Here is a 24953-nt window from a genome sequence, read left to right as displayed (position 1 = left end):
CCTGAATATTTGTGAACACAACAGTTACTAACAATGTTCACATCCGGTCCCAACCCGCTGCTGAAGCCTCGTGGAAGGACATTTTGTTAAGAACCAGCACTAAGCTATAACAAAAGACTATGGCATCTTCATTTTGGTATGCTGTAGTCTAATATATCCTAGTACCAATGAATGTGAATTTTTGTGCATGCTTTCCATGTGTAATTGGCAGCTAAAGCAACCTAAAAGTTTGTCCTAGGTTTTGCCGAAAGTCTGAGCCTTATGTAAGGTAGCAATTATCAAAATGTATGCAAACGTTGCTGCTGTCAAAGTGTAGGAGTGAAAAAGATGAGATGCAGTATGGGAGATGAGGTTTTGATTTCATTTTTGTTTGCAGGCAGCTGATACCACATTGGTTCTAGGTCTGGCAGCCACAGCCTCAGCAGTGGACTACATCAATGCCAACAAGCAGCGGACGAGAACCATCCACTTTCTGAAGCAGATTTTTAAGGAGGTCGACGTTATCGTCTGCCCAGGTATGTGTTCTGCAGAGTCTTTGACGGAAGATTTCTCACTTTCTGATGATTTACAATGTACTCTCTTCACCATCTGAGAATGACATCTTCTCTTGGAAAATCTTTCAGTTCACTGTAAATGAAGCATTACTAGGAAATCAGTTGTCTTGTCAACTGAGCCCTGAATGATGACAACATGTAGAGTATCACCTTAATTCATGCTGAAGATGGTCTATTATGTGTCCACAGAACTTAGAATTGCCTGGGTAAAAACCTTAAGATAGACATATCTGGTACAAGAATGTGCATCATATGAATTAATGAAGTAATCAGAATTGAAATTGGGAAACTGGTGAGATAGAATTGAATAACATTGTCCTTCCAAGCAATGCATTTACTGGTCCAGTAATTCCGTGTATGTCATCAGTCATCACTTTTTTGTAAATGAATCTTCAGCGACCTTTAACTGATTACCCATTGTTAATGTCAAGCTTTGCTAGAGCAGAGGACTGGTCTCCTAATGTGATTACCCAAGGCTTGACACTAACTTTTTTATCTGATGGCCTGTTTTGGCCGCTAAAATCTTGTAATTACCTCCCCCAAGGGAGGAGGTTATATTTTCATTACCGTTGGTTTGTTTGTTAGTTAGTTAGTTTGTCCTTGTGCAAAATAACTCAAAAATTGTGCACGGATTTGGATGAAACTTGCAAGAAAGATTGAGAATGACACAAGGAACAGATGATAAATTTTGGTAGTGATCTGGAAATCTTTATGGATTTTATGAAGGATTTTCGATATTTTGGCAGGAAGGGGCAATGAACTTGGGAGTTCAAGCTGTGCATTTTTTAGGTTTTCATAGGCGCACTAAAGTGCGTGCTGTAGTTTCTTTTAGGGCGAGGCGCGCCGTGCAGCTGAGGGTTTATAACGTAACAAAGGCTTCTATGTTGGGAAATCGGACGATCTTCAGCATGCATATGTATGGGAGGAAATCACTGATCTCTATGGAAGAGCAAAATCATCATTGGAAAGTAGCTGCTTGGCTGAGGTCTGCGCTCTCAGAGTGCTTTATTTTCTTGTTTGAAATTTTGTTTGCCCAAAAAGAAATATATTGGCCTTAAAATAAAATGAAATATAACTATAAAAATTTTGAATTTAATTGCCCGATTGGACCACTTAAGTAAACAGTTTGGATTTGGTGGCCCGATATAGATTTCTAGTACCCCCTGGCCCAGAATTACCTGTCAGACTTTCAATGATAATGAGGTCATATTTCCAATTTTTGTTATCAAACAGCTACCGGTATGACAGCTCCCCAAGTCATGCCAGGAGATCTACAAGTTGGAGTCAATGACACGGGAACCCTTTTGGACCTCATGAGGTGAGAGAGTTAACAATGACTGAAGAACATTCCATTATGTCTTTTTATTTTATGCACAAGCAAAACATTTTTCTAGCAGTCAGAAAGCTTGTCATATCATTGTATTCTTCCACTTGGTTGCTTTTTGTCTCGCCCACCGGAGGTGAAGGCGAGACTAAGGGATCCAAATTGCGTCCGTGCGTCGTCCGTCGTCCGTCCGTCGTCCGTCCGTCGTCCGTCCGTCGTCCGTCCGTCGTCCGTCGTCTGTCCGTCGTCCGTCCGTCGTCCGTCACAAATGTTAAAGTTTACCTGCAAGACTCTCTTATGATGCATAACTTGGCATCTGTTACAGCAATGGCAGCCACACTTGGGTGATAGAAGCACTAGGGGTATCTTCATGTTATGGTGTTGTCAGAGGTCATGTGATGATGTCAAAGTTCATTTGAGGTCATAAATTAAAGAGTATGTGCAAGACTCTCTTTTCTATGTTAAAGTTTACCTGCAAGACTCTCTTTTGACAAATAACTTCACATAAGTTGCTTGGATTACAATCTAACTTGGGTCATAGATGCACTGGGGGTACCTTCATGTTATGGTGCCATTGGAGGTCACAGGATAAGGTCAAAGGTCATTTGAGGTCAAACGTTAAAGTTTACTTGCAAGACTCTCTTATCACATGTAACTCGACACATGTTGCTACAATGGCAGTCAAACTTGGGTGATGGATGCACTAGGGGTACCTTCATGTTATGGTGCCGTAAGAGGTCACATGATAAGGTCAAAGGTCATTTGAGGTCATACGTTAAAGTTTACTTGCAAGACTCTCTTATCACACGTAACTCAGCACATGTTGCTACAATGGCAATCAAACTTTGGTGATGGTAGATGTCTCTTGGGAAGTTGAAGGTAACCACAATGTCAAAGGTTACAGACAGGGGTCAACGAACTTTTAGGGCCCAATGTTAAGTTTTTAGGGCACATTTCGTTTATGGCTCATAACTTTTGATCCCTTTGTCCGTTTGTGACCAAACTTCGATGGAAGATGTCCCTTGGGGAGGTGAAGGTCGTCACAAGGTCAAAGGTCACAGACAGGGGTCAACAAACTTTTAGGGCCCAATGTTATGTTTTTAGGGCACGTTTTGATTGTGGCTCATAACTTTTGATCCCTATGTCCGTTTGTGACCAAACTTGGACGGTAGATGTCCCTTGGGGAGTTAAAGGTCATCACAAGGTCAAAGGTCACAGAAAGGGGTCAACAAATTTTTAGGGCCCAATGTTAAGTTTTTATGGCGCGTTTCGATTATGGCTCATTACTTTTGATCCCTTTGTCCGTTTGTGACCAAACTTGGATGGTGAATGTCCCTTAGGGTGTTGAAGGTCACCACAAGGTCAAAGGTCATAAGCAGGTCAATTAACTTGTGGGAGTTATAAAAAATATTAATTCCTTGTACGCGAATGGGCGAGACACAATTTGGCGATTGCCTTGTTTGTTGTTGTTGTCATTATCATTGCTATCATTATTATTATTATTTCTTTTTCATTTTCTTTTCTGTTTTAGCTTCACATCTCATAAACAAAAATAATTTGTTTGATGCTTCCTATTTTCGGGAAAGCCAGAGGTGCTTGTGACATCAGAAATACTGAAATGTTCAAAACTTCTCTGTACAGGAAAATTATTGTATAGTTTTTATGCCAGGAGTCCATTTTGAATAGATTGTATGTACGCATAAAAGCGGATTTGACTCTATTGAATGGAGTGGAATTAAGTGATCGATAGATTTTGAAATGGATCATTATTCAAAAAGTAAATAATGTGTGCTAGATTTTCAAGTGCTGCCATGATGTACTACTTGTTTTGTTTTATTTTGAATATGAGTTGTCACACCTTTGACATTGACGGTGATATCTGTTATGTTGCAGGTTTGCTCCACTGGGCAACTTGAGTGGTATACCAGGGCTGGCGGTACCAGTAGGCTATGATGCCAAAAATCTTCCCATTGGGCTCCAGATCATGGGCCCGTGGTGGGAGGAGAATCGCATCCTTCGAGTTGGGGCGGTCCTGGAGCGTATGCTGAAGAGAAAGCACCAACCACAAGTCTACTTTGATGTCCTCAAGGAGGCAACGCACTAATCTGACCGCATGGTTATTATATAAATAGTGAGTGCGATGGAACAAGATTTTGCACAAGGTGAAAGATAGAGGCGCTCTATTCAACGAGGCAAAGCCGAGTTAAATAGAGGCCTCTTCTTTCACCTCGTGCGAGATCTTGTTCCATTGCATGAGTAAAGACCATACACTATTTGTTTTTTCCATTGCATGAGTAAAGACCATACACTATTTGTTTTTTACAACACCTCGCACATCAACAGATGTGTTCCACACAGATTCTGGAATTAGCACAGAAATGGCAACCATTTTCCATGAAAGACGAATGAGTAGCCACACAGCACAGTCACCGTACGTGTACGTATGTACGCAAAGCCCGTCGGTTGAAGTTGTTTAAAAAAATGAGTGACAAAAGTACGCGCTTGTAAAGCGCGTTTGTGATTGTTGAGTGCGCGCGGCATATGTTTGTTTATTGTGACATCAGAGCCGTGCGATGGAACAAAAACTTAGGGGTCAATCGTGAGTTTAACACGGGAGTCAATGGAAATGGGTGACGTCAGCCATGCGCTATCCATTTTTGCTCAAACAAAATTTCATGGCTGACAGCCACAGTGTGTGATGGAAATTTTAACTAAAGGTGTATAATACAAATAGAAGGTCAAATGGACACTGTCCATCTAGGACAATCAGTATTGTGATTATGACTGTCCACCTGAAGCAGTATTATGACGATTCAGTGTCTATAATGTGGGCACTTGATAACTGAGGAGTATTCCAATAATAATAATAATGATAACAATAAAGAAGTCTTTCAGTGCGCTGTGTCTGTCGCATAATGACATTCCTGGCAAAGAAAGGAGGGAGGTCTTTTTAATATTGCTGAGATGATTAGAATCTGTGTTCGTAATTTGTGAGTGACTTTTGTCCACTCAGGGCAATGTGAAAGAGATATGTTTCTTAGTGGAAAAAACTCTTTTAAATATTCTGCATTTGCTGCGGAACAGCCATGCATCGGCTCAGGGAGGATTCAAATAACGAATGTCCAGTCTTGGCAGTGAGAAGTGTCCACTTGGACTGCATGCCAGTGATATGTGTCCATTCTTTGATATTAAGCAGATAATGGTATATGTGTCCTCCTCAGGTATCTCTGTCATATACCACCTTGCCAGTTCCATGCCTCAAATTTGTCAGGTGTAGAAAGATGTGTGAATGTATTGAAAGCTTGTGCTGTCTTTAAAGATTTGTGGCTTGTTTGCTGAGAAAAGAAAAATAGCTTTTCTAAGCAAAACTCCTTAATCTTAAGTAAACTCAAGTTTTTGATGCTGCAAAATTTAGGGCCTTGAATAATATGTAAATATTGAGTGGTTGCATTATAAAGTCATATATGATATGTAGCAGTTTGATTTACAATTACAATGTCTTATCCTCCAATTGAAGGGGCCAAAAGTATTGTTTTGTTTTTTTAAGTTACTATATGATTATATAATCATTTGTTATACTCCACTTGCGGTTTTTCATCTGCTTGTGTATGTTGCATTGCTTTTTTGCCTGTAATTGTTATATAGTGGAATCTAGCATTTGTATCATATTTTACAAAGATATTACCCAAAATTATGAAGGCTTTAGGAGTCTTTTAAGCATATATCACCCACATAATACAGACATGCTTGCTTGTGATTCAACCTCTTTTAGGGATTGAGAAAGGAACAATCTAGAACAATCAGGGATGGGAGGTTCCTGCCGAAAAGATTTGAGTTCTGGTGGGAACTGTTTTTTATCTGTTTATATGTCCTTTAGTGGAGTCTGTAGGGTTTCTTGCCGTCATGGATTTTAATCCTTCATGAATTGAGAAGAAGACACAGCAGGAGTTCTGTGTCTGTCTTGCTTTTTAAGTGCCCTGGTCAAGGTAGCAGCTAGTGATGATTATCAGGCAGGCTGGATGATGTGAAGAAGTGATAAAGTCTGATTGATCTGGCTACTTTTAGTATTACTGTGTAGGTTCACAAGAGGTTTGCTGATCAGAAAGATTAACTTGTAGCTTCTAGTTTTAGCCCTATGTAGACATTTTTATGCCTCCGCCACGAAGTGGTGCCAGAGGCATTATGTTTTCGGGTTGTCCGTCCGTCCGTCCGTCCGTAATGAATTTTGTGGCAAGCGTAACTAAAAAACCTTTTGAGGTATCCTAATGAAACTTGGCATGTATGTGTATTAGGGGGTGAAGTTGTGCCTATCAACTTTTAGGTGCACATGCTCAAGGTCAAAGGTCAAACGGTCAAGGTCAAATACATAAAATTTCACAATTTCCTCCATATCTATGCATTGCCAGAAGATATTTTCTTGAAACTTAGTGTATGCATGTATTACCCAATTAAAATTCTCTGGTGAAAGTTTGGGGTCATGAGGTCAAAGTTCAAAGGTCAAAAGGGCAAGTAGAAATATTAAAATTTCACTTTTTTCTCTGTACCTTGGAAATTGTTCAAGGTATCTTCATGGAACATAGTATATATACATGTACTGACTGGCAGTGATTATCTAGAGAATATAGGGTTCATGGGGTCAAAGGTCAGGGGTCAAAGGTCAAGGGCAACACTTCAAAATTGTAAAATTTCCCTCATATTTATGCAATGCCAGCAGGATTATTTTTTTTACTCTTGGTGTATGCATGTATAACCCAATAGAGATTCTCTGTTGAGAATGTGCTGAACTAACTGTTTCTTCCTTATCTAGGAAATGGTTCAAGTTATTTTGAAACTTTCTACATATTTTTGCATGTTCTGCCTGATGATGATTATCTTAATATGATTTCTAGGGTCAAAGGCCAGATGAAAATGGCAACAATTTACTATTCAATACAGAAATTACACTTTTTGTCCATACCTTGAAAATTACTCGGTGCATAAACTTATGAGTGGATCAAAGTCAAGTTAAAGTTCTTAAATCTCCAAATACATGCTCTCCTATCCGTCCAATTAAACCTAGGTCAAGGAAGGTGAACATTCAACACATTTGTGACAAACTTGTCATTTTAATATTTTGCCAATTTTGTGAAAATGTAATCACACGTTGTCCACATGTACTATAGACCTATTAAGAGAACCATGCATTATGGCGGAGGCATACCAGTCGCCATAGCGACATTTCTAGTTGGAATTATGCAATCTTGTAAAATTGTTAGTTGATGCTTAGCACTGCGAGGTTTTTAATTATTATGCTCTATCCATGAGCTGAAGAGGATCCCTGTGCATTGTTTTGAGTTGGACACAATATTAAGATTGGACACAATATTTGGACACAATATTAAGATTGGACCAGAATTTACCATTTGAAGTGTTATCATTATGTCATGAATATTTAGGAGAAAGTTGATTGCATATTTCTGCACAAGGGGAAGAACTTTTTCTTCATCATCCTGCTGCTTGTGGACTTATTCAACCTTATCCATTGGGTATTTATCTAGTATGTCTCCAGTGTCAAGCGTTTCAAAATCATCATCATGTTCATCAAGAAAACTCACAATCTCTGAAGGTGAACACTTTGTATGTCGTGTATCCGTGTTGGAGCAAGTGGCAGTTGCAGTTGGATACGGCAAATATTCCGACATTCTTTTCATTAATAAAAGACTCTAATACATGTATTTGTCAAGTCCACCCACAGTTCCGTGAAGTACTCCTTTGCCGCAGGCTTTTTGCCCTTCTTTTTAGATCCCCGACTTCTTAGACTCACTAAGGCGGGTTTCCCCATTCACTTTTCTGTTTCATTTTTTAGGGTTTCCCTGCTGGTGAGCCCTTGGGATCAGTCCTCGTAGATGGGCTCATGGCAATATTGCCCAGCGAGGTGTAGAATCACGCAAAAGAGGGTAAAAGGAAACTATTATTGCTGTTTCATTTGGAACTTCAATATGAGGTCAGCTCGTGATACTCAGAAAGTTGACCATACCTTTCATCCGTGATAGTCTTAATAATTCAGTCCGTGTTACATTATTCTACACAAGGTTTCGGCTCTAGTTGTGCTCAGCATTTCTCTGGTGTTCTGCAACTTCGGGGTGGTGTTGCTGCCTACTGAAATGGCAGTCATGTTTGCGGATTTCAGTAGTAAGAACTTTGATCGTTGAAATCTGCCACCAAAATTTCTCACATTTCTTCTCGGGGAAGACTAAAGATCAAAGAGTCACTCTCATGTAAAAGCAGTTTGTATGGGCCAATGGTGCGAAAAAATGCTGAAAATTATAGTAGCTTGATTTCTTAGGAAAAGTTGTTTTCCCTGTGTATTTCATGTGTAAGGCGAATGGACTGCACACGCATGGGTGGATCTAGTGGTGATAATGATAGAATAAATATAAAATAAAGTAATCAACTAACTCAAAAAGGTAGCATGTTCTCTCTGTGAATCCCATTCTCCCCGTAGCTTCCAGGTCAACCTGCACTGTGTGGAGTACTTTACTGTATCACTCATATTATCTGGTTTATTGCTAGCACTGTGTGTTTCTATTTCTTCTGGTTTGTGGTGTAATCAAGTGTGACTCTGGCTTGATGGTTAAGTTATAAAGATTAGATGTTTTGTGGATGCTCCTCATGTCTAAGGGGAAAGCTCTTATCACCAATGATTAGCTGGGTGCACATCACGAGACTGACACCCACGAGTCATACAGCCCATTAGTTCGACACTAGGCTAACAAGGCCCATGAGACCGACACATTAAGCCCCGTGTTGTATCTGTCGAACTCGTGGGCTGTTTTTACCTAGTGTCGAACTCATGGGCTTTATTTGCCTAGTGTCGAACTCATGGGCTGTATGATTCATGAGCTGTATGACTCATGGACCTGTTTTTAATGTTGAACTTGTGGGCTGTATGACTCATGGGTGTTGGTCTCGTGGGATGACCCTGATTAACTGTCATTGGTGATTAGCCTTTTTGTGATCATACTTATATTTTCTCCCTGGATGAATTGGGAGTAGACAGAGGATTTGTTTTCAGCATATATGGAGATACATTAGCTTTAGAAAAACATTTGATGTTTGTGTGCCGGCAGTGAGATTAATTGAAAGTCTTTGCTTGTTTTTTCTATATGTTTTTTTTTTCTTTTTTTTTTGTGTGTTTGCTTGTTAGCTTGCAGTTTTGTCTGCCATTTTAATTTTCTGGTTTTATGTCTTAAAATGATGCAGAAGTCTTCTTATGTTTTTTAAAGGAGAAAATTGGTATAACAAGGATACCAATTGTATTGATGTGTCTAGAGTGGATTGGGATTCATACCTACAATAGTAAATGATGCTACTCATAAACTGCTGTAGCATGCACTCAACTGTAATGAGACCTTTGCTCTTTCAATCAATGCAACTTTACGTATGTATTTGAACTCTGGTAAGATTGATGATTATTCCAAATACAGGTAGGCCTACAATGTATTGTGAACTTATTTTCATTGGGTCATTTTGCCATTCATGAATTTAAATCACTGCCTGAAATACAGTGTATGATATGGTGTATATGTAATAAGAAAAAAACACTGTCATTCCACATAATAAATGTTCTGATACATTTGACCAGTTTCTTCTGGCATTAATAGAGAGTGTGCAGCAGTTATTTCACTTGAATAACAAATGGGTATAGATGGCGACACATAGCTCATTGCATAATGTTGCCTTAGAGCCAGTATGTGTGTATTCGGATTGGATGGTGTGCTTTTTGCCATTCACTGAAGTTTTCCTTCACCGTTTCACTATCTACCTCCGCCAAGGAAGGAGGAGGTTAAGTGATCATCAGCATTGGTTTGTCTGTTTGCAAAATAACTCAGAAAGCTGTGAACGGATTTGAATGAGACATGCAGGAAATGTCGATATAGTGACACAAGGAACAGATCATTAAATTTTGGTAGTGATCCAGGAAGTTTTATAGATTTTATAAAGGATTTTTGATATTTTGGCCAATAGGGTCAATGAACTTTGGAGTTCAGGCTGCGCATATTTATACCCCCGCCAAACGAAGTTTGAAGGGGGTATATAGGAATCAGCGGACGGGCGGTCGGGCGGTCGGGCGGTCGGGCGGTCGGTCCGTTGCAAATCTTGCGTTGCGAACTACTTCCTCAGTTTTCAACCGATTCCCATAAAACTTGGCACAGATGTGTGCCTTGGGTTGTAGATGTGCAAGATGTATTTTTTGACAGTACCCAAAAGTACGTTGCCATGGTAACGGCATATTATGGGCAAAAATGGATACAAATCTTGCGTCGCGAACTCCTCCCACAGTTTTTGATCAATTTTTATGAAATTAGGTACAGATGTTCATCTGAATATCTTAATGTGCAAGACACATATTTTCGCAGTGGCAAAAAGTGCGTTGCCATGGTAACGGCATGTTATTGGTAAAATATAGGGCAAAATGCTTCATGGCAAAACTGCTTCATCAGTGTTCTTCCAATTCTCATGGAATTCATATTGAATGTTTGTCTTAGGATATAGGTCAGCATGACACATTTCTTGACAGTGACAAAAAGTATGTTGCCATGGTAACAGCTCACATATTATGAGCCAAAATGATGGAAAATTTTGTGTTGCAAACTACTTCCTCAGTTTTTGCCCAATTTCCATGAAACTTGGTACAGATGTGTGCCTTTGGTTGTAGATGTGCAAGACGCATTTTTCGACAGTACCCGAAAGTACGTTGCCATGGTAACGGCATATTAATGGCAGAAGATCAAGGAAAGATCTTGCGGATTTAACTATTTCCTCAGTTTTTTGACCAAAGCTTATGAAATGTTGTTTTGACCAAAGCTTATGAAATGTTGTTTGGCGGGGGTATAACCAGTCGCTGTAGCGACATTTCTAGTTGAGGTTTGCATATGCACACTGAAGTGCGTGTTCTAATTTGTGCGCTACTGGAAATTGATGATGTAACAAAAGGCTTCTATATTTGGAAATCGGGCGAACAAGATCAATAGTGGAAATGAGCTGCTTGGCAGAGGTCTGCGCTCTCACAGTGCTTCTCTAGTTGTCAAAGTAGTAATTTGATTATAGCTGAATGAGTTAAGAGGTGAAGAATTGTAATCTGAGAGGACCCATTTCCAGAGATTGATAGATAGATAGAAAGTGTGAAAGAAAAAAGAAAGGCAGAAAGAAAGAGTGAGAGGAGAGAGATTTACATAACTTTGCAGTGGAATGTTGGAAAGAAATCATGAACATTTTTTCTTTCAAACAACACTTTGCTACAATGTGATGAAAACAGATTAAGTTACATTACAAATAATTTCAAAGTGCATTGAAACAACAGAGATGATTTGCCCTGAACCTGCAAGACAAGATGCAAACAGTTGCATCGCAATATAGATTGTTTTCATGTTATTGTGTTCCAAGTTGTGCATATCTGTATACAATATCATGCATACTTGTAAATGTGTGAGGTGTAAACACTCATGTGATATAGATTATTATTATTCCTTTTTTTTAAAAATCTCAAATGTCTGGTTTCTTTCAGTTTTATTGATGCATCATTTGAACTGACTTGGTGTATACAAGATTAGATATTTCATTGATGCCTACCAAAGTTTTTTGGTTTTTTTTTTCAGTGATGTTTTCCAAAACATATGGATATGCCAAGAAAGTCTCTGAGAGGAATATAGGATGTGTGTGTGTGTTTCATGGAAATATAGAACATACAATATTCACTGCCCTTATCACTTTATTCAATGTGATGTCATGACTTTTACATGTATATTGTTGCAATGTGTGTGAAATATTCTTGCTTGAATCAGAGATTGCAATGAATGAGTGTTACTCTTTTGTGGCAGTCCCAGATGTAGTGGTGAGCCATTCAAAATCTGTCATGCATTAATCTAAAGGAGGTCTGTCACCTCAAGCTGGGTCCTTTGATTCTGAGAGTAGAATCATTTGTCAATGACAAATGTAAAAGAAATCAGTACCTTCTCCATATGATTCAAATATCTTACTAACAACATGGCTAAAGAATTTCATCGTGATTATACATACACTGTACTTGCAGATTATTTTTCTATGTCCTTTGGTCATTTGCATTGTTTACATGATATTGTTGGTTTCACATTTATGGGTGTTGAAATTATGCCTGGGTCAACTGCAAATACATGTAAAATCAAATTATGCCTATTGTCTATGAATTATCCAGCCTATCCATAACTATATATAAAAAGTATCTAAATCTTTATACAATAACATGTATGTACTGAAATTATGTAATCACTCATTATCGTGTATGATCATTTCCAGTAATGATATATGGGCTTTTAGGGAGAATAAAATTGAGACAATGGATATTATCTGATTGAATTTGTATTACTGCTTTTGGTATTGCTTGACTTCTTTTGCTCCACTTGTTCTTGCAAACTTATTTAAAGGCACATAGTCCCGGTAGTCTAGAGGGCGCTGTTGATGATACTGCCGATCACCGTTAGCATTGATACGAAGATTGCCGGAGTTGAGCCACAGAACATGAGTTGAGCCCTCATCAAGAGTAAAGCGCGTAGGTGTTGCTAAGTAACGTTGCCTTCGTTGTCTTCTCTGCGCATGACGCAGTCTGTAGTAATGCCAGGGTGCGTGCATATGTGCTTCTTATTATGACATCACTAAAGAAGTTTGCTAAAGCGGTCATCCCCCTCAGCCGAATCATGAGCCGACCTGTGATCGGACCACTGACCACAGTGGATCGGACTTCTTCGGACTCGGGGGAAATGGGTTACAGCGTAAGCGCTAAAGAGGAGTCGATAGCGTAGGTCTCTATAGGAAACTTGTGCTGTGTGCCCGCGTACGCATTTGACTAAACCACCGGGACCATGTGCCTTTAAAGGACGAGTTCACCTTCACATACATGTGGATTGAGTGAAGGCAACAATGTTAGTAGAACACATCAGTGAAAGTTTGGGGAAAATCTGACAATCAGTTCAAAAGTTATGAATTTTTAAAATATCTGTGCAATCACTGCTGGAGGAGAAGACTACTACAGTGTATGATGTCACATGCGTACAACGATATAAGGAAAATAAAAAGAGAATTTCACAAAACTTGACTTTTTGAATAAAGTGCATTATGTCCTCGACTTGTTACAGACTTGTGTTAGGGTAATATTATTCCCCCTGACTTCTGAAAAAGAGCAAATGAGTGTTCTTTTATTATGTGAGAAAAGTGAGAATATCTTGAATTTTCTTTATACTTTCTTTATATAGTTGTACTCATATGACATCATAAGCTATAGTAGTCTTCTCATCCAGCCGTGACTGAGCAGAAACTTCAAAAATTCATAACTTTTGAATGGATTGTGTGATTTTCCTCAAACTCTCATTAATGTGTTCTACTAATATTGCTGCATTCACTCAACCCACATGTCTATGAAGGTGAACTTGTCCTTTAAGTTTTATTTGAGAAGTTGTGGAATATAAAGCCAGAAGAGAGGTCTAAGGATGGAGTGATGAATGTGTTCATGTCTTTCTGTGCAAGTGTTGTGCCATATTCTGGGTACATGTTAGCCTATTTTGATCTATTCTAAAAGTGGATCTTTTCGTGTGAGTATTTTTTGCACTCGGTCTGGTGAGGTGAATTTCGCGTGCTTTTAATTCTGCGGAAATAGGATATTAATTATTGGAACATATGGCATGCAATTTTTGCGACAGCTTGTGGTTGCGGGAAATGCACAAAAATTTCCACTGTTACAGTAGGCGGAGGATGCAGCTATTGTCTTTGCTGTTACGCAAAATGTCTGATGTGGTGAGACTGTTGTCTTTGCTAAGTGATGTGTCTGATGTGGCAAGACTACGAACTGTGGAAGCATCCACCACCTATATCCTCCTATCTAGCTTTAGTTGTTGTTTTCTTATTATCGACTATGAATCGGTAGTTTTCGTATGAAAAATTGTGTGACAGTAAAGACCGTAGGTGCATCCTCTGCCTAGATTGTAGGCTAGGTACATGTTGGGGTGGAGTGGAAAATTATAAAAGCTAGGGAGAACAGTCAATCTACTTGAATATTTCATTTGGATGATAATAAAGGTATTCACTAGGAATGGAATACCACTTTAATTTTCATGCTATGCAGATATAGTGGTATTGCTACTGCTGCTGGTACGTGTGGTACCTATGGTACTACTGTTATCATTACTGGTACTGCAATTTTTGCTACACTCCCCACATACTCACACCTTTTTTACTACAGTGTATACACTGTATAGGGCGTACATTTTAAGACAGCATGTTTATTTCTTATCATTATCTTTTTTTTCCAATTTGGGCCATTCAAGACAATTTTAAAGCGGCTGACTTTGTGATCGAGAAGCACAGTGTCCGACGAAGTGTTATCCCTTTTCCAGAGGAAATGTGAGTCCTTTCCTTCCCACCTGGGATGATAATGATATACATGTACAATGCTTTCACATTGTGGGAGGCAACATTTTTTTAGTGGGCGGTAAATTTTGCTAGCATTGGTAGTAGAAAGGAGTCGGGGGGAGAAGGGAAAGTAGGGGAAGCGAGAGAAAAACAAAGGTGTCGGATGTGATAGATACACTGTACAGTACTATGATGACCAACGAATCCAGGGACTGGGGACTTCCCCTGCACTAGCCTGTTTTCCAGACGTCAATTTACACTGTTACATGTACTTGCCAGCTGTATTTTCGCGTTCGTGTCACTTCTACAGCTCAGTTTAATGCCTGTGGAGTCAAGCGGCGTTTGTTAATCATTTTTTCTGTGTGTCATTAGTTAGATTAAAGAAATAAAGGTCAGACTGATAATTTTTGCCCCATGGATAAAGGACTTGTACGTGGATATCGATTATGGAGGTAAGATTTACGAGTAGATCTAGGGTGTTGTTAACTGCGACCAGCCCCAACACGCAGTGTCTGCTCCCACAGTGTGTAACTGTATACGGAGCGTCCCGGGGTTAGGGTGTTGTAGTCTGTGGTCCCACTCGTAACTTTTGTAGTAAGCAGTTGGACTCCACTGTCACTGGCATTGCGAGAGTTGAAAAAGAAACGTTTCGTTAAAACATGGTCGAATTTTGGCACGGAAGGTCGAACCTTGGTGCGGGTGCCGTATACTAAACTTTTGCCTTTCAGTTTCAATATACACTTAGCCGGAAACCAGAAATTGGGGTGAGGCTAAAAATGGCATATTCCATGTGCTTTCTCTGCAACTGCTTGGTTTCTTTCCTTTCATTGATTTTAGGATGTTAGTGAACACATCATCACATGTCATGTGATTTAAAAACGATGACGATATAGACTAGAGGTACCGGTATTATTATTAATGTAGGGATCAGAAGAAGAAAAACAATTTAAACAGAAACTTGAACATTAAATTCTGTGTCTTAATTCTGCTCAAGAGTACAACTCCTGATAGAACGAGGGTTAGTCTATTTCTGACTCAGTCTTTCTGTTTTTGTTTGTTTGTTTGTCTGTCCTGTGCAGCTGTGTGCATGTGTACGAGTGGACGTGTGTGTGTGTGTTTTTCTTTGTTTACTGTGACCGTGTCGCACCTATGTCTCAGTATTATATGCCTCGATAGATATTCAGATCCAGATTTGGTCCTTCTTGAAGTAAGCTGGGTCATGGCCATTATGTGATGATATTTAGTGACGTACACACATATAATATTAAATATGACACAATTCACATTTGGATGCACACCCATGTGGGCAATTCCGCGGTTAGTAACGTTACATTTGAACAAATTTAGATATTTGTTTTTACTACTAAATTACCATTTATTCATTTCAAGCCAAAATTATGTCAAAAACATGTTCATCATTCCCAGGTTTATGATACAGAAAAGAATGAATACAATCCAAGAAATAATAGCATTGCTATGGCAACTTAAAGGGCTGGTTAGTAACGTTACGAAAAAAGGACATGACAAAAAAAATCAATGTCTTGTAACAAAAAGTGTGCAAAAATTCAAGTTACTTCGAACAAAGTGTTGCATTAATTTCAATTATTGCATCATGACAAATGTTCACACAATGTTTTTTAGCAGTTCGACCAATAATTTCTTAGCTAGACCCCCAAAAGCATGGTTAGTAACGTTACGGTTAGTAACGTTACATTTGTCCGGAGAAATTCCGCAGGTCATTTCACCCTTTTGTAATTGACAAAATGTCACATGACTTCTAGAGTATTTAAATGTATTTATCTTTTACCCTTTAGCAAAACTTTGAGGAAAAAATTTCAAAGGAACCCACTGTAATTTGCATTTAAGTGAATTTCAGCATCCCCAGTCCCACATGTACATTTTAAATGATGGTTTTAGATCTCGTGAAATCAATCAATACAAAAGATAAAATCTACTGAATTTGAAAGACCTTAATGATTGGTGAACATCCATGGCATTAGTTGATACCTAGATTAAAGAGTAAGATAAAGAGGCACATTTATTTTATCCATGTCATGTCCACCTAACTGCGGAATTGCCCATGTCTATCTCTGTATTAAAACTTATCATTTCATTTCACTTTTTAGCCAAACTCTTGCTTGCTCCTCAACCAAGAAAGTTTCTGGAAGTGAAGCCTTTGAAGGCTCTTCTGTTGCTGAGCAGTACATGAAGTTCCGGCAGAAGGTCCCAGATCATGTTACAAAGTCTATTTTGGACAATTCACAAATCAGTTTCAAGGCAAGTAACAAGAACAATAGCAATGTGTTATTGAGATGGTGATTAGAATCTATAGGTATACCAAAGAAGAAGAAATATTACTTAGTCCATTTAGGTAAATGAAGCAGCTACTCATTCATTGTTTTCGGCACATCATACTTATTAGTTAAGTGAATTATTGTTGCCATAACCTGTGGTCATAATGCCATGGTTTGCACTGTTGTGTCTTGCAATGTTCAAAAATATAGTGATATAGTAAGCTATAGAATTAGTCCTGAACTTGGTCTATCAACTTATTAGGACTATAATGTCCCAATATATATTCAATTTACAGAATTAATATGAAAATTGAAATGATAGATATCTCCCAGTGCCAGCAAAGAAAGGTTTGTGTGCACCAAAGTCCATTTTATGTGTGATGTGTTAAATTAACCCGACTAGTTCACTGTCACCAGTTTAATTCATCTTAGTGTGTGAATGATTAACTTTTGAACAATCATTTTGGCAATGTATGAATTGAAAGAAGTGTATGCTCATGAAGTATTTTTGTAGTTTCACTAAAGAAGATCTTCCTTTTCTCTCTCCTTTTAGAATGAATCTGGCAAACCTGCACTGGTGGTTGATGTAGGCTGTGGGAGTGGTCAGTTTACTCAAAGTTTGGCCAGATATTGTGACCGTGTTATGGGCTTTGACCTCAGCAAAGGTCAAATAGCAGAAGCTAACAGACTCATTCAGATGCCAAACTTGGAATTCAGGTACCTGTAAAACATGCGTGCCTGTTTCCCATTAACCATTCTTTAAATAATAATTTTCATTCGAGTAACCAATTTATTAAGTTATTTTCTTCTATTTGTCTCCCTCTGCGAATAAAATTTGTAAGATCGCAACTGCTGATCTATAATTCAACAAACATGTCAAAAAAAAAAAGGAACCAGTGGACTCGAACCTGTCATCTACTGCTTCCCAGGCAGCAACACTACTACCAGGCTATCTTTGGTGGCCGTCAGTGACATAATGGACTTGGAACGAATACCCAAGCTCCAAAATTCTGACTTTGTTGTGTTGACCCGTTGAGGACGAGTCCCGAATATACTCAGGGCAAGTGTCTATTGGAAGTGCGTGTTGTAACAAAATCAGTCTTCCTCAATGGGTTGAGTAGTCCAAGGCAGACAAGGCACTGATGAAAGCAAGAGAATATAAAGCAGAGAACATTAATCCTTCATGCATCAGCTTAATATTCTCATGCTTTCATTAAATTATCCTTGTTTTATAACAGATTCTTTATAATTGATGATATTGTCTGATTGATCAACACAACATTAGAACCAACTTGTCTGTCTCTCTTGCTGAGCAGATTTTGAATCAAACATATAAATAGAAGTATGTGTGCTACTGGTTTACATTTTAAAACATTTTCCAATGTATCCTGCTTTTTTTTATAGTTTTTCTGTTTGTTTTTTTCTGTTGATTAACAGTGTGGCGCCCTCAGATGACCTTCCGCTTGAGGACAAGTCCGTTGACCTCATGACAGTAGCCTCAGCAGCTCACTGGTTCCCACTGGCAACCTTTTCTGCCGAGGCTGAGCGGGTGTTGAGGCCAGGAGGAGTTATTGCCATACTGACTCCGTTAAGGAGAAGGATATACCACAATGAGCCAATGATTCAAATGGATCTCCACCACTGTGTTGCAGAGTGTGTAAGTGTGACCCCTGAAACAACAGAGTCTCTCCTCCTGCCAGTGATATTCATTTTGTTTAATGTAATTCAGAAGTTTCATTGCATACATGATGATATTCCCCTTCCTTCATTATCTAAAAAAAAAAAATCATGTATGTAGATGTGAAAGTGCATCATATTGAGTGTGATACTAAGATTAATGTTTTAATTTGATAGAATTAATGCACCAAAACCAAAACCAAATAGAAATGAAGCACAATTAGCAAACAAGGAAATCCTTCTACCAGGACAGATCCACTAAAGATGATTTGACAAAACACTTTCAACCACAGATGAACAAATGATACTTCTTAACCCTGTGATACCTCAGAGATATCAGCATCAATTGTTTGTTCAGTGTAATCTTGTTCAAGACAAGCAGTCCCTGAGAAGTCCAAGCAAAAGGGCCCAAAGTCACAAAAGTAGTAGTTTGTGTTTGTATACAAAAGAATTGTGAGATTTGGTTGGCATTCTACAATACATGTATTAAATGGGTTAGTCAAATACTGGTTAGTGATTGGCTAAACACAGTCATGTGATGGAGGCACATTCGTTTATATGTTCGCCCATTTGTCCATGGGAAAACATTTTCACGTAACAAATGACAGCAGGCCGTGCGCGCACAGTGAATTTGGTTCTGCGCGAGCGATCGAGTGCGTTGTGCTGGTGGTTGATGTTGACGTATTTGACATACAGTATTTAACATATTTGACTAACCCATATAACAGATGATGACTTTTGTTGTCGGGAACATGTACCAAACGTTCCACCCTCACGGTTTTGAAATGCTATTTCGGGCGGCTATAAGTCTCTTGACTTCGTCTCGGGACTTATAACCTCCCTCAATAGCATTTCAAACCCTTCGGGTGGAACATTCGGCATGTTCCCTCCCCCGCCAGTCATCATCTATATAATAATTTCTTGTATTCATGTGTTAGATATTGATTTTTATATTTCATACCCACAGTTGAAGGAGATGGAACACTTTGCTCCAATAGGTCACAATGACAAGGAGAAATTTTACTGCGATTTGGAATTTCCATTTGCTGCCCAGGATGAGATGATCAGGTATGTCGTGATTTTTAATCAGTTCAATCAAAAATATGAAAAAAAAAAAGAACACTAAGGTGCGGTAAGAAATATGGATAATGCAGCACATTTATTTTATTCTGAATATTGCATACATGTTTATGTGTAATGACAAGTTTTTGGATTCTTTATACGGATACATTAATTTAGCATAAATTAGCATCAGAATTGTGAAAGGATGAGTTTGTCAGCTTTTTCCATACTCACAGAAGTCATTTTCATCTCTAGTAAAAAAAAGTAATAAGTGTCAGAGAATGTAAGAGAATGAGAAGGAATAAGTTTATCAATTTTTCCTCACTGTAAGAAGGGAAATTTCATTTATATCTAAATCTGAACCTTTCTTCATTTTCAAAGATATGGAATTGACTATGCCGTGAAGCACACACCCCACACCTTCACTGAATTAGTGAAGACCATGAGCTATGCTGTCAAATACCAACAGAATCATCCAGACACATCTCTGTTTGTGGATACAGAGAAAAGGTGAGTTCTCAGCACATAATCAGAGAATGGAAATAGTTAGTCTGTCTGAGACCCCACCAGGAGTAGTAAGATGGACAAACCCCCTTTTACATTCAAAGAGCAAATGGGACCCCTTGCTCACAGAATTTCAGTAGCTTGAGATCTAGCACTAAACTTACTTTGATTTTACACATGTTGTATGATTATAAAACAAGTTCTATGCAGAGATTGCTTTGTTGCATTACGAAATCACAGAAATTTTGATGGTTTCTCGATGATAATTGCTGACTTTGAGCTGTTGCAAGCCTGTAGAAGTACGTTGACCCATTACCTGCAGTCAGTTTGCCTATGAAGGAGATTCTACTAGGATTGCAAACTCGAACCCCTCTTGTCTCGAGCTGATATGTTTTAAATAAAGTTCTGGAAAGGAAGTTTTCCTTTGTAATTATTCAGTAATAATTCTAAAGATTTGTAGCACGTGGATGAATAATGTAAATTAAAGAACAAAAAAAAAAAAAGAAAAAAAAAAAAGAAAAAAGATCTAAACTTAATATTTAATCACTGTTAACACAGATGTCTGACTGGAAATGAATGGAGTCAAAGTGGCCTGAGCTTTTGATCCTAGCAGAATCTTTGTCAGAGGCAAAATGACCAGTGTACATGATTGCTATGCTCAGGTTGTCTGAAAAAAAAAAGGTGGTACATGTATTGCTTATTCTGATTTCATCATGTATTTGTTTGTTTGTTGTATTTGTTGTTTATTATGCAGGTTGCATGAGATTGTCCAGCGGTCTTCCAGTGAGGAATTCAAATTGATAACTGGTTATGAAATCATGATAGCAAGAAAGCCAGACAAATAGAGGACAACACCACCTACAGCCAGTGCTGCCATTTTTTGCTGCTGGGGGATTGGATGTTGGGTTTGATACTGTTTGATTATTGGGAAAAAGAGGTTGACACTGCCAAATGGAATAAGACAACTTTCAAAGCAATAATGACTGAGACAGAGCAGTGGAATGCAGATGTGTCAATAAAAAGATAATCAAACTGTAATAGAATATTGTATTGAAATAAATCTATCTATGCAATCTCATGAAAGTGGAGTGAAAAGCCATGTTGTTCACTATGACTTTGCAGGGTGGAAGATGACAAAGTTCTGCTTTAACATTAGTTTTCAAATAGATTTTTGAAGTTGTTGCAGGTTACTGACATGAGTGGTATCCATTCATTTTCAAAAGTATCTCAGGAAAGAATATCTGTGTAATTTTGGTACAGTATTGACAGAGACTCCAACTCTCCCGTTTTCGACGGGAGATCTCCCGCCGGAAACCCAATTTTGCAAAATCTCCTGTTCTCCCGTTTGAGATTTAATTTCTCCCGCCCTGGCTCAATGTCTCCCGTTGGAAAGTATTTCTTACTTATTGCTATTGTATGTTGCAAGAATAAGCCTTAGATAGCACCAGAGAGCATCTGTAACCCTAGGAACTTCGCACTTCGCACACATAAACTTGGAGTCTCCCGTTTGCTAGGGGTTTCAGGCGGGAGAATCTCCCGATCAGAAGGTGCTTGGGGTTGGAGTCTCTGTATTGATACATGTATTTTGAATACCAGGTAGTATTAGAGCTAAAGAAAAGTTATTAGAAAGTCACATAGTGGTTGATTATATGACTTTTTGCAGACATCAGGAAGTATTTGATGTGAACATGTCGACTCTATTTTCAGAAATACTCTACACTGTGTACTGTTTCTATGGTCAGTATGACATACAGAAATGCTTGCTCTACCTGATACAATGTACTTTAATTGGTACCGTAGGTAGCAAAACACTGACTCTAACTGTTACCTGATATATGTCCTTGCCTTCTGTAATGCAGTGATACAGAAATTACTGATACTGAAATTGCTTTTCAAAATTATGTGTGTTTTCATGTATTTCAGACTTTTATCAGTGAGAATCTATTTAAAAAGTGGCAATCACTAATCTTATCATATTTGTTATGCTCAGGTTGAATGTAAGCACAATTATGATATTTTGTGAGATTCTGTCACAATGTATTATGCAAAATAATGAGCTTGTGTTTTTTTATATAACATGCATGTGAAAGTAGGTTGAAACTGAGGATAAAATGTTAAGGTAATATAGTGTTTGGTCATTCAAAATATTCCATCATCATCATCATCTGGTAAATTAGATTTGATTTTTTGTTTCCAATTACTGATCCTATGATATTTGGTTGTAGAGCCTTGAAAAATAAGAATTTTAGTATCATTTTGTCAGTACATGTGTAGTTATCATAATACATGTATAATTGTGTCAAATTGGAGACCCTATAAACCACAAAATTGTATATGGACAGATAGCTTGATTTGGTTATTTGAGAAATAATGAACCATGCATTTTTCTTCAACTTCCAGCTACAGATTTTTTTTTTTTTTGTCATTGGCTTTACTAATTTAAGAAACACAAAAGGAGAAATAAGAAATGCTCTTCATTTACATGGCAGTCTCCTAGTGTGTGTCTATTTTTTATGAAATAGCTATCCAGAGACTCCAACCCCAAGCACCTTCCGATCTGGAGATTCTCCCACCTGAAACCCCTAGCAAACGGGAGACTCCAAGTTGATGTGTGTGAAGCGCAAAGTTCCTAGGGTTCTAGATGTTCTCTGGTGCTATCTACGGCTTATTTTTTCAACATACGATAGCAATAAGTAAGAAATCCTTTCCAACGGGAGACACAGAGCCAGGGCAGGAGAAATCAAATCTCAAGCGGGAGAATGGGAGATTTTGCAAAAATGGGCTTTCGGCGGGAGATCTTCCGTCGAAAACGGGAGAGTTGGAGTCTTTGGCTATCTGTGCAGCTGTACATACAGTTTGACAAAGTTCGTTGATCTTTACCAATTATCAGGGATTAAAGTTAACCCTCTCTGCATGAAGATTTTTTTACTTTATTTTAATCCTTTACTGACACACTACAAAAAGAGCATAATTGAACTTACCTATTTCAATGAGGTCAGAAACTGGCATGTTTCGTTGACCTGTGACTTTGACCATTGAGCTTTCACCCCTGTCACTGCAGGCAACTTTAATTACTTATTTCTACTCTTCTCACCTGATGTTATCACCAATTTACATTCCTAGCTGAAGTTATGGTTGGAAAATGATCTTTGACAGGTGACATTGAGCACTCTTTCCTTAAATTTGCAAAAACAATCAGTGGGGTGGGTAGACAAACAAGAAAAAAATCATGCCTCCAATGCCTTTCAGGATGGAGGTATAAAAATGAACGGTTTGATAGCAAAATGATTTAACTATATTCTTGTCAAATTTAGATACAATTGTATTTTATTTGCAATTAAACATGCTAAAAAAGCAAAGAAAATAATGGGAAAATTTAGGATTTTTTAATCATAACTTCAAAAATAGTTCACCCAACCTTGCATACCTTGAATCTATTGGGACTAAAGAAAATGGTTTGACTTATACAAACTTGGATGTATGCGTACACAAGTTTTAAGAAGAGGAAATATGGAAGGAAAAAATGGGATGTTATTTTGCCTTGGAGTGAAGTGATATTTGGCTAATTTGACTTTGAGGTATGCGAGGTTCACTGCACTTTTATGCAACAAAGAGGTATCATTGGAATGGTCTTATTTTGCTCTATCTTATGATGGACTTACTTTGAAATTTGCAGGTCTGGCACTTAAACATTTTTGTGATCAAATTCATCAAAATATTGTGCAATCTGTATATAATTTGGATGTATTTGATGACTGATTCAGTGTTTATGCTGATCATGGCATGATTGATATAAGAGAGAACCTAGATGAGAGCACATATCTAAATTTATTATAGAACATTTGTCAATCTAAATTTATCATAGAACTTTGCCACATTGTTAAAGATGAAGATATATTAATAGGTTGAATGTTTGAAAATTGATGATGATACATAATGTTTTTCTGTTTTACAATGTTGGCAAAAAGATGCCTTTGTGATGTTTAATATGTCTATTGAATGTTGTCAGTGTAATTGTGTATTGCATATTTTTCTGTTTTGTAAAAAGCATGTGAACAAAACAAATATCCATGATATGGAAAATAAAGACTGAAATGAAATGAAATTAATTGAAATGAAATTGTTCCATATGATATAAGGTTGTTTTACATTAAATAATTCTGATTCTTTTGTTTGTGCTAAATTATAGTATCAGAGTTTTCCAAGCATACATACAAAGTTCTGAAATAAGTAGGCCTACAGTATTACTGAAAACAGTATTTATACATGCAACATCAAAGAACATGATATTCAACACACTGAATGTGTGCAACTGTCATGTCATCAAAAAGATGAGATCAGAACCAAAAATTTATTTCAACTAAAAAAGGAATTAATCTCTGATTATATCCTGTGTGAAACTATGTCTGATGATATAAGTGCTTTAATCTTAGATTTTTGTTGAATTGTGTATTGTTTTGATTTGGAAAAGCTGCATGTACTGTGAAAGTGAAAAAGAACAAAACTTGTAAAAGCCAAATACTAATAATTATGCCCAAAGCATCATGTGGACCTTGTTTTGTTGCTGGTATATATATGAATGAAAGCTTGATTAAATCTTTATTTGATTTATCATGGACATGCTGTATATGTTTTGCTTGTTTTCATTATACACTGTATACACACATGATATAAGCACATGAGAATATGTATTTCCATAACATGTTTGGAGTCAAGAGTAAATTGCTATTTACAAAAGATTAGTAGAATACCCTTTTGTGGTAAATACATGTACTGTATCGATTTATTTTCTGCAGTATTTGCCCATTGGATTTGGAATCATATGGGTTTGTACAGGTGAATCATGTTATAAATGAAGTGATTGGGACCAGCAGTTTTTCTTCATGATATCAAAATTCGATTAAAACTGAACAGTTAAATACATAAAGATAATAGATAATAATTTTGGGACCTGAAATTTTGCTTCATTGTATTGAGAATTTAGTTACAACTGTGTGTTTGTTTTGTTTGTTTTTGACGGGAGTGCACTGTAAGGGTACTGATGGTACAGAGTGGAGATACGATGTATAACACAGACATAAAAATCAAACAAGTACATTCACACTTATGCCACATGAG

At 37.8% G+C, this 24953-nt stretch overlaps 2 protein-coding genes across 2 annotated transcripts in view; both read left to right on the top strand.

Annotated features, from left to right (window-relative positions):
* The window catches only part of LOC139710725 (uncharacterized), a 60506-nt gene extending 55069 nt beyond the window's left edge, over nucleotides 1-5437 (top strand). The window contains exons 13-15 of the mRNA XM_071622643.1: nucleotides 377-515; nucleotides 1788-1872; nucleotides 3772-5437. Coding sequence (XP_071478744.1) covers nucleotides 377-515; nucleotides 1788-1872; nucleotides 3772-3982 — 435 coding nt within the window. The 3' untranslated portion in view covers nucleotides 3983-5437. The remainder of the gene's footprint in view (nucleotides 1-376; nucleotides 516-1787; nucleotides 1873-3771) is intronic.
* A 9307-nt stretch (nucleotides 5438-14744) lies between these two features.
* LOC139710740 (putative methyltransferase DDB_G0268948) lies at nucleotides 14745-19586 on the top strand. Its single transcript, XM_071622656.1, has 5 exons — nucleotides 14745-14750; nucleotides 17146-17309; nucleotides 18030-18249; nucleotides 19237-19337; nucleotides 19568-19586. Exons 1-5 carry the CDS (start codon nucleotides 14745-14747, stop codon nucleotides 19584-19586), a joined length of 510 nt encoding a protein of 169 aa, XP_071478757.1.
* Nucleotides 19587-24953: the final 5367 nt, after the last annotated feature.

The sequence above is a fragment of the Diadema antillarum genome, unplaced genomic scaffold, assembly GCF_040938485.1.
Source record: "Diadema antillarum isolate AM-2024a unplaced genomic scaffold, OU_Dant_1.0 seq00001558_RagTag, whole genome shotgun sequence".
In the NCBI taxonomy this organism is placed as follows: domain Eukaryota; kingdom Metazoa; phylum Echinodermata; class Echinoidea; order Diadematoida; family Diadematidae; genus Diadema; species Diadema antillarum.
This window is presented reverse-complemented; position numbering and strand designations above follow the sequence as displayed.